Below are 9,968 nucleotides of genomic sequence, written 5' to 3'. Positions count from 1 at the left end.
ACACTTAAGTAGGCAAAAAAGTACAGTTACTCATGTAGGAGCTTTACTTGGTCAAAACATAGAAGAGCTCACTCAAGGTTACACAAAGCCTGCTGTCTGGTTACTATGGTTGCACAGAGTTTCTCAGGGTCAGAGCAGCCTGCCGCAGGACCACCAAGGTCAGTCCATGAGAAACTGGACTTTGGAAAATAGCCAAAGCCAAGAGGCAGAATTCCACTGCTCAGATGCCATTAACTCCAAATTTGCCATTAACTCCAAAAAGGCTACCACAGTCTCTGTGGACAGTGGCCTCTGCGTTCTCCGTAGACCATGGACTCTGTGGACCGTGGCCTCTGTATCAACCTCTGTCAACGGCAGACACAGCCGGCAGTCACCTCCACGCTGCTGGGCCCCAGATTGATTCTGCCAATTCTCTGTCGTCCTTCTCCAAACTGCTACGCCGTCTCTGGTCTTTGCAGACAGCTCCACACCAACACTGAACCCCACACGGCCCTTCTCGGCCTCATATCTAAACCCCCGGGGGCCCAGACCACAGCCCTCGCCCTGCGGCACGTGCACGTGCATGGCCGACATCATTGGACTAAGGCCACGCCCCTCATGACACAAGTGACAGATGTGGACGAACCACCGCCCAACCCACACCCCTCGCTCAGGGTTGAAGCCAAAGCAACATACAGAGGAGGGAGACTCCCGTGACAATTCTGGCCTTTATTGGAATTTGGTCGACAAGAGATGAGGAAACATCACAACGCCCGCCACCGCACAGGGATTTGGTAGATTTGACCGAGTCACCAGTGTTCGCCTTTTCAAAAAACAACTATTGTTTCTGGAAAGCTTTAAAGGGCTTTCCAGGACGATTGGGTCATCTAGGCGAAGACCTCGTCTCCCTTGCTCATCTCGTCCAGCTCCGCCCGGACACATGAATCAGTTCCTGTGAGGGAAAGCAAGTGTGTCGGCGTGGATTCAGGAAATTCAACCCTCGGCGGGTGTCGGCAACCTAGGAGACACGGGACCTGCTGCTCTTCGGTGGGAACCCAGCACTGGGGTTGGCTGGGCCTCAGGCTCCCGTGTGTGACGCTTGCTGCGCTGTCGGGTGTCCCGGGGATCCGGTATCCAAATTACACATTTGTACATTAGCTGCTTTGAACCATTTTCCCAGAGCGACAGGAAAGGCCGGGAGACATACCAAGAGGGTCGTTGGCCCGGACAGGTTCCCCGACGTCACGGAAAAGACCGTGAGGGAGGGGGTTAGGCCCTGACGTCCGTCCACAGGGCTCCGGGCCTCGGGAGTGTGTGCGTGCGGAGGAGATGAGGAGGGGCGTCGGGATATCTGCCTGGACAGTTGACATCCGTCAGGTTGCTTCCCGTGGAACCCGCGATCCGGTGTCACCAAACGCGAGCGTGTCAGTGAGTGTGTTCCTGCGGCCTCCATCGTCACGGTGGCTCCCCTTCGGGATGAGTTCTCCCGGGACCACCAAGGCTCCAGGGATGCACAAAGTTCACCATGTTGGTCACTTTCAGAGGCTACTGAAATGCGCAAAGACTGCCATGTTGCGATGTGCAGAGGCATCACCACGTTGGTCACATTCAGAGTTTAAAAAGGCTTCTCCACGCCGGTCACCTCCACAGGCTCCTGGGATACGCAAAGGCCTTGCCACATCAGTCATTCTCATTGGGTCTCTTGCAGCGTTTCCTCTCGCATGGGCGGGGGCGACAGGCGCGGAGGAGGCGTCTCCTGCACTGGTCGCCCGGGTGGGACCTTCTTTCCCACGTGGGTCTTCTGGTGCTTCCGCAGGCTCCGGCTGTACGGGAAGGTCTTGCCGCATTGGTCGCATGCGTAGGGCCGCTCCCCAGTGTGGCTCCTGCGGTGCGTCAGGAGATGGACGGGCTGGGAGAAGGCCTTGCCGCACAGCTCGCATGAATAGGGGCGCTCCCCTGTGTGGGTCTTGCGGTGACTGCGGAGCTGACTTCGGGAGGCGAAAGCCTTACCACACCGCTCGCACGAGTAGGGCCTCTCCCCCGTGTGAGTCCTCTGGTGGAGAAGGAGGCTGCTGGCCCAGGCGAAGGCCTTGCCGCACCGATCGCAGGCGTATGGCCTCTCCCCGGTGTGCGTCTTCATGTGCTGCCGGAGGCTGCTGTGGGCTGCAAAGACGCGGCCGCACTGGGGGCACCGGGGACACCTCCCCGCCACGTGGGTCCGCCCGTGGGCACGGAGGCCGCTGTGACTGATGAAGGTCTTGCTGCAGCGGTCGCATGCGTATGGCCTCTCCCCGGTGTGTGTCCTCTTGTGGATCTGGAGGATCGCAGGCTCCGCAAAGGCCCTGGCACAGCGGTCGCACGCGTAGGGCCTTGTGCTGGTGTGGGTCCTCTTGTGACCCAGGAGGTGGGCGCGGGCGGCGAAGGCCCGGCCACACTGGTCGCACGTGTAGGGCCTCTCCCCGGTGTGCGTCCTCCGGTGGGCCCGCAAGCCACTGCCACTCACGAAGCCCTTGCCGCAGAGCTCGCACGTGTAGGGCCTCTCCCCCGTGTGTGTCCTCCGGTGCACGCGGAAGTGGGTGTCGCACGCGAAGGTTTTGCCACAGAGGTTACACGAGTAGGGCCGCTCCCCCGTGTGGGTTCGACGGTGGATCTGTAGGCTCTTGTGGTGCGAGAAGGCCCGGCCGCATTCCTCGCATGTGTATGGCCTCTCCCCGGTATGGACCCTGCGGTGCAGAAGCAGCTTGTGCCTCTGGATGAAGGCCTTGTCGCACTGGTCACACTGGTACACCTCCTTGGCAGGGCGCGGCGAGGCTGGCGGCTGGAGGCGGTCCCGGTGTGACCTCGATTGCTCATGCCTCTGGAGGTGGCTTGGGCGCAGGAAGGCCCGGCCGCACGGCTTGCACGCGTAGGGCCTCCGGCCAGCGTGCACCCTCTCATGGGCCAGGAGGAGGCTGAGCCGGGAGAAGCCCTCACCGCAGTGCTCGCACATGTGGACCCTCCCCTCGGCTCCACCAGGACCCTGGAGACGCTCCCGGTGCGACCTGGTCTCCTCGTGGGTCTGGAGGCAGCTGAGGCGCGAGAAGGTCTTGCCGCAAGGCTCGCACCTGTAGGGCTTTTCCCCAGCGTGCGTCGTGCGGTGACGGAGGAGCGCGCTGCGGAATGCAAAGGCCTGGCCACACCGGCCACACACGAGAGGCTCCTTCCCGTCCCGAGTCCCCCCACACGTCTGGAGACTACCAGGATGGGCAATGGCTCTGCCGTGCTGGGAGCCTCCGGCCAGCCGCTCTGCAGTGTGATTGCTCTTCGACCTGCAAAGACAATTAACTTATTAATTCACTAATTAATTATTTAACTTATTAATAAATTGTTCATCTGCATGAATTGACGTCACAACGGGGTCTAAGGTTCCATCACTTCTTTTTCTTTACATTCACGCCGTTCCCCTCCGCCGTGGGTCGCTGGCGTCTCCAGAGACGCCCGTGAGGCCAACAGCGTCCGTCAGTTCCACTGAGCAGTCATAATGGCCACAGGATCTGAACAGCGTCACCGGCTCTGGCGTCATTTTACCATCGCCTTTCCCTGGGGACATGGGTGCATGCGGCTCTGTGAGATCTTTAACGATCAGCAGCATGCTCAACGCGGCACTTTTTCACACTGTTATTTCTCTCTAAAACGTCCAGGATGCAGCCGGGACCAGCGGCCCAGGCCTCCAACCCACCCCAGGCCCGAGGGAGGCAGGAGCAGGCAGATCTCTGGGTTCGAGGTCAGCCATGTCCACCAAGTGAGCAGGAAACGTTCCCTCCTTCCCTTCCTTCCCTCCCTCCCCCTCCTTCCTTCTCCCCCTCCTTCCTCCCCTCCCTTCCTCCTTCCTCCCCTCCATCCATCCTTCCTTAATTCCCTCCTTCCTTCCCCCTCCTTCCTTTTCTACTTCCCTCCCTCCTTCCTTCCTTCCTTCCTTCCCCTCCCTTTTCTATTTCCCTCCCTCCCTCCTTCCTTCCTTCCTTCCTTCTCTCCCTCCTTCCTTCCTTCCTTCTCTCCCTCCTTCCTTCCCTACCTCCTTCCAAAACACAGAGAAACCCCATTTCACAAACAACCACCCAAACTGACCAACCAACTGAGACGAATGAATGTGAGCCCCTGGACCTGTTCAAACTCCCCAAGAGGCGCGTGTGCATGGGTTTGCACGGGGACGTTACCTTCTGCTTCCTGGGACGTTCCCGGGACGTTCCTCAGCGCCATGGTCGTCCCAGCGGTCACCTGAAACGCAGGAAGCAGATGACGGAGATCAGTGACACACAGGGCCGCGCCTGACTCAGTCACCTCTTTCCCCCACATCCCGTCCCCACCTGAGTCACCTCCTTCCCCTGTCCCCACCTGAGCGAGAGTCACCTCCTTCCCCCATACCCAACTGAGTGAGAGTCACCTCCTCCCCCACCCCCGTCCCCAACCAGAGTCACAGAGAAGGACTGGGAGCCAACTGAGTGTCGCCCCCTCGCTCTCTAGAGTGTCGCCCCCTCACCTACGGCGGCGAGGTTCCGCCGCGTCTCCAGCATCACCTCCTTGTAGAGCACCTTCTGGGCGGGCTCGAGCAGCGCCCACTCCTCACGGCTGAAGTCCACGCGCACATCCTCGAAGGTCACCGGGTCCTGGAATGGGCCACAAGCATGTGAGCACAGGAAGCACACGACAGCGACAATGTACGATAATCGCTCACTTCCTGACAGGGAAGTGTTGGGGGGAGGGGGAGAAGCCCGAAGACGGGATCATTAGAACAACCGAAGCCATGTGTTCTAGACCCGTTAGAGGAGCTTCCCTGCTCCGTAAGACACAGATCTGAAGAGGCCGGACATGGGGGACCCTGAGCGACCTGCGACTTGGTGTTCAGTTCCTTGCACGAGAGGGCCGGGGAAGGAAGAGAGAAAAAGAGACACATGGAGAGAGAGAGACCGAGAGACACACATGGAGAGAGAGAAACAAAGAGGGCAGAAGAGAGAGACCGAAAGACACATGGAGAGAGAAAAACAGAAAGAGACACATGGAGAGACAGAGGGAGAGCAAGAGACCGAAAAAGATACATGAAGAGACAGAAACAGAAAGCAAAAGAGAGAGACCGAAAGAGACACATGGAGAGAGAGAAACAGAGAGAAGAGAGACTGAAAGAGACACATGGAGAGAGAGAAACAGATGAACAGTTACTGACCACAAAACATGGTGGGCAAGCTGGGTGCCCGTCGTCGTGGTTTTAAAACCGACACTCAGGAGGCAGAGACAGGTGTATCTCCCTGAATTCGAGGCCAGCGTGATCTCTGCAGTGAGTTCCGGGGCGGCCAGACATGGATTTTAAGACAGAGCGTCCCTCGTAAACCAACCAGGACCCGGATGGTCCAGAGCTGGGAGCGTGTGTCATCTGGGAGATGGAGGATGTTGAGGAGAACAGGGGTAAGGAGACATGGGTGTCACCCGGTCACAGGGAATGCACAGTGGAGAGCTCGCCAGGTGTTGGCTGGGATTTCCAGGAGGAAACACAGAGAGACCAGGACATACATACGGAATCGGTGAGATGGTGATTCACTAATGCAGCAGCGTTCTCCAAACACCTGGAAGTGGATGGAGAGTCCAAACCTAAGAATCCTTAGCATGGAAGAGGAGGAAGAGGAAGAGGAAGAAAAGGAAGAGGAAGAAGAATCGGAAGAAGAGGAGGAGAAAGGAAGAAGTAGAAGAGGAAGAGGAGGAAAAGGGAGAAGGAAGAGGAGGAAGAAGGAAGAGGAAGAAGATGAAGAGGAGGAAGAAGAGAAAGTGAAAGAATAAGAGGCAGAAGGAAGAATAACAGGTAGAAGAAAAAAGGAAGAAGGAAGAGGAAGAAGAATGAGGAAGAAAGAAGAAGATGAAGAGGAAGAAGAGGGAGAAAAAGAGAAGAGGAAGAAGAGGAACAAAAGGAAGGAAGAGGAAGAACAGGAAGAAGAAGACACTAAGGAGAGGAAGAAGGAAAAAGAAGAGGAAGGAAGAGAAAGAAGAGGTAGAAGGAAAAGGAAAAAAAGAGGAAGAAGGAAGAAGAGAAGGAAGAGGATAAAGAGGAAGAAGAGGAACAAGAAGAGGAAGAAGGAATTGGAAGAAGAGGAGGAAGAAGGTAGAAGTAGAGGAAGAAGATGAAGAGGAGGAAGAAAATGAAGGAAGAGGCAGAAGAATAACAGGTAGAAGAAAAGGAAGAAGAGGAAGAAGGAAGAGAAAGAAAAAGGAAGAAGAGGTAGAAGAGGAAGAAAAGGAAGAGGAAGAACAGGAAGAAGGAAGAGTAAGAAGAGGAAAAAGGAAAAAAGGAAGAAGGAAGAGAAAGGTAGAGAAAGAGAAGGAAGGAGGAGAAAAAGGAAGAAGAGAAAGGAAAGAAGAGGAAGAAGAAGAGGAAGAAGAGAAAGAAGGAATCAGAAAAAGGAGGAAGAAGATAGAAGTATAGGAAGAGGAAGAGAAGGAAGAACATGAAGAGGATGAGGAAGAAAAAGAAGGAAGAGGCAGAAGGAATAACAGGTAGAAGAAGAAGGAAGAAGAGGAAGAAGGAAGAGAAAGAAAAAGAAAGAGGTAGAAGAGGAAGAAAAGGAAGAGGAAGAACAGGAAGAAGGAAGATGAAGAGGAAGAAGGAAAAAGAGGAAGAAAGAGAGAGAGGTAGAGGAAGGGTAGGAAGAGGAAGAAGAAAGAAAAAGGAGGAAAAGGTAGAAGAGGAAGAAAGAAGAGGAAGAAAAAAGAGGTAGAAGAAGAAGAAAAGGAAGGAAGAGGAAGAAAAGGAAGGAGGAAGAGGAAGAAAATAGAGAAAGGAGAAGAGGAAGAAAAGAAAGAGGAAGAAAAAAGGTAGAAGAGGAAGAAAAGGAAGGAGGAAGAGGAAGGAGAAGAGGAAGAAAAGAAAGAGGAAGGAAGAGGAAGAACAGGAAGAAGGAAGATGAAGAAGAGGAAGAAGGAAAAAGAAGAGGAAGAAGGAAGGGAAAGAGGTAGAAAAAGAGGAAGAGGAAGAAGAAAAGGAAAAAGTAGGAAGAGGAAGAAGAGGACAAAGAAAAAGAGGATGATGAAGAAGAAGACAAAGAAGAGGAAGAGGATGAAGAAGAAGGAAGCAAAAGGAAAAGGAAGAAGAGGAATAAGTTGAAGACAAGGAGGAAGAAGATGAAGAGGAGGAAGAGGAAGAAGAGGCATAAGGAAAAATAAGAGGTAGAAGAAGAAAAGGAAGAGGAAGAATAGGAAGGAAGACGAAGAAGAGGAAGAAAAAAGAGGAAGAAAGAATAGAAAGAAAAAGGAAGAGGAGGAGGAAGAAGAGGAGGAAAAAGAAAGAAGAGGAAGAGGAGGAGGAGGAAGAATCCCAGCTCAAAGGCTGAGAAAACATTTCCCACAGGAAATGAGTCTTCTGTGACATTTCTTCATTCTATTTCTATTACATTGTTTACTGTGGGTGGTGTCTGTGTGTGTGTGTGTGTGTGCGCGCGCGCGTGCGTGTGTGTCTGTCTCTATGTGTCTGTGTGCGTGTCTGTGTGTGTCTATGTCTGTGTGTGTGTCTGTGTGTGTCGGTCTGTGTGTATATATAAAGGAAACAGTAAACGGAGACCTAAAATACATACCATATAACACAACACAATATAACATGTATTACATGATGACTGTGAACACGTTCTCTATAACTCATCATTCACAACTGCGTGACTGCGCGTGCGCGCCAGCAGAGGGCGCCGCGGGGACTCGAACCCGGGATCTCCGGAAGAGCAGCCTCCCTCCTTCCTCTCCCTCCCCGCGGCCATCGAGAGTGCGCTGGAGGGGCGGCAGGAGGAGGCACGGAAGGAGGATTAACAGTGGTACTTGGGTCCCAGCATCCCGCTGCGCATGCGCCGACGCAGCCTGCAACATGGCAATAGGTGCCGGCGTGGCCCCGCCCCACAAAATTGCGTCGCGAGGAGGTCCGGGGCGGCCCCACCCACAAAATGGCGGCGCTCGGAGGCCCGACACTAGCTCCCTCGCCGCTGCGCTTGCACCGCTGAAGCGGCTCCACCCACAAAATGGCACCACGGGGCCCGAAGCTAGCGCCCTCCCCGATGCGCATGCGCCGCCAGAGCGGCTCCACCCACAAAATGGCGATGCGAGGAGGCCCAACGCTCGTTCCCTCCACGCTGCGCATGCGGTGCCGGAGCGGCTCAGCCCACAACATGGCGGCGCGAAGAGGCCGGATGCTCAGTTTCCTGCCCGCTGCTCATGCACCCGGCGCGGAAACGCCCACAAAATTGCGTCGCGAGGACGCCCGACACTCGCTCCCTCCCCGCTGCGCAGGCGCCGGCCTGGCCCCGCCCACAAAATGGCGTCACTCTGAGGCCTCGCTCCCTGCCCGCTGCGCAGGCGCCAGCGGGACCCCGCCCACAAAAGAGCTGTGCTCAGAGCCCCGACCCTCGCTCCCTCGTCACTGCGCATGCGCCGGTGCGGCCCCGCCCACCCCGCGGAACCCGGAAGTGACGGCCAAGCCCCCCCCAGCCGTGGAGCCCCGTGCTCCGCGAGGGCCCGCGAGGTCGCTCCGCTCAGCCTTCTCCTCCTCCTCCTCCTCCTCCCCTTCCTTCCCCTCCTCCTTCCCGCGCTCACCATGTCGTTACCGCGGCGAAGGCTGCGAGCTCCAAGCGCGGAAACACCTGAGCGCGCTCGGTGGCGGGAGCCGAACTCGTGGAGGGGCGCGCAGAGGGACACACGCGCTCTCCGCACAGGAGGCCCCGCCCCCTCGTTTTGATTGTCTCCCCACAGAGGCTCCGCCCCCCGTCCTGATTGTCTCCCCACAGGAGGCTCCGCCCCCTCGTCCTGATTGGCTTTCCCCTCCAATCAGGTGCTGGGGGCTAAGTAGAAGAGTTTCTGTGTGCTCAGTGGGAGGGGGCTGGGTAGACGAGGTGCTGTGTGCTCAGTGCTTAGGGTGGATGAGGTGCTGTGTGCTCAGTGCTGAGGGTGCTGAGGGCTAGGTAGAGGAGGTGCTGTGTGCTCAGTGCTGAGGGTGCTACAGGGAAAACCTACCAGCTCGGAGAGACTGAGAGGGAAAAAGAGGGAGAGAGAGAGGAAGAAAGAGAGAAGAGGGAGAGAGAGGGGGGAAAGAGAGGAAGAGAGATGGGTGGAGAGAGGGAGAGAGAGAGAGAGAGAGAGACCATGTATGCATATAACCTAGCACTCCTGCTCAAATGTAATCCATGTAAGCTCTGTATCCAAGTGGGTACCATACTATGTGGAACAGGGACTATTTTGGACATGAACTCAATGGCTGGCTCTTTGACCTCCCCCCTCCCAAGGGAGGATCAGACTTGCTAGGCCACAGAGGAGGACATTGCAGCCAGTCCTGATGATACCTGATAAGCTAGGGTCAGTTGGAACAGGAGGAGGCCCTCCCCCTATCAGTGGACTTGGAAAGGGGTAGGGAGGAAATAAGGGAAGGAGGTTGGGATAGGGAGGGAATGAGGGACTGGGCTACAGCTGGGATACAAAGTTAATAAACTAACTAATATTAAAAATAAAAATTAAAAAAGTGGTGTAAGACCTGGGGTCTCACAGCTCAGGAGTTCAATCGCGCCCTTCCCAGAAACTCCCCCAGACCAAGACTTGTTGCAAAAGCAAGAGATTTAACCATGGTATAACGGGGTCACCCCTGCCGGTCAGCAAAGAGTGGCCCCGGGAGACAAAGGCCTTTAGGTTTTTAAAAGAAAAATTGTGGGAAATTTGAAGTTGCAGTTTTGGCAATTTAGGATTGGATGAGGAAGCTATAAAGTAAGATAATTGGTTAGTCTTAGGTGCTCAAGCTTGGCCAGTCCTGCCAAGTGTGGATGCAGCTGCAATTTAAGGTGGGGGTGGTTAGCTCATCCTTGAAGATTAGGGGCTACAGACTTTTGGCTGGAGGTCAAAAGCTACTCAGAAGAAGTCTAGGTTCGTTGCTAAGAAACGCTATCTCAAGGACAAGGGTCTGGTCCTTCTTTTGCTGAGTGAAGGTCATTGTTTGCTTGCCC

The 9,968-nt window shown here is 55.3% G+C and overlaps 1 protein-coding gene across 1 annotated transcript; it reads right to left on the bottom strand.

The window, feature by feature from the left end:
- Positions 1 to 693: 693 nt before the first annotated feature.
- LOC110539896 (zinc finger protein 431-like) lies at positions 694 to 8,698 on the bottom strand. The gene is made up of 4 exons (XM_021626715.2): positions 8,575 to 8,698; positions 4,499 to 4,625; positions 4,176 to 4,236; positions 694 to 3,287 (listed from the first exon to the last, which is right to left on the bottom strand). Exons 1-4 carry the CDS (start codon positions 8,575 to 8,577, stop codon positions 1,670 to 1,672), a joined length of 1,809 nt encoding a protein of 602 aa, XP_021482390.1. The 5' UTR covers positions 8,578 to 8,698; the 3' UTR covers positions 694 to 1,669.
- Between the last annotated feature and the right edge of the window lie 1,270 nt (positions 8,699 to 9,968).

The sequence above is a fragment of the Meriones unguiculatus genome (assembly GCF_030254825.1).
Source record: "Meriones unguiculatus strain TT.TT164.6M chromosome 13 unlocalized genomic scaffold, Bangor_MerUng_6.1 Chr13_unordered_Scaffold_34, whole genome shotgun sequence".
NCBI lineage: Eukaryota > Metazoa > Chordata > Mammalia > Rodentia > Muridae > Meriones > Meriones unguiculatus.
This window is presented reverse-complemented; position numbering and strand designations above follow the sequence as displayed.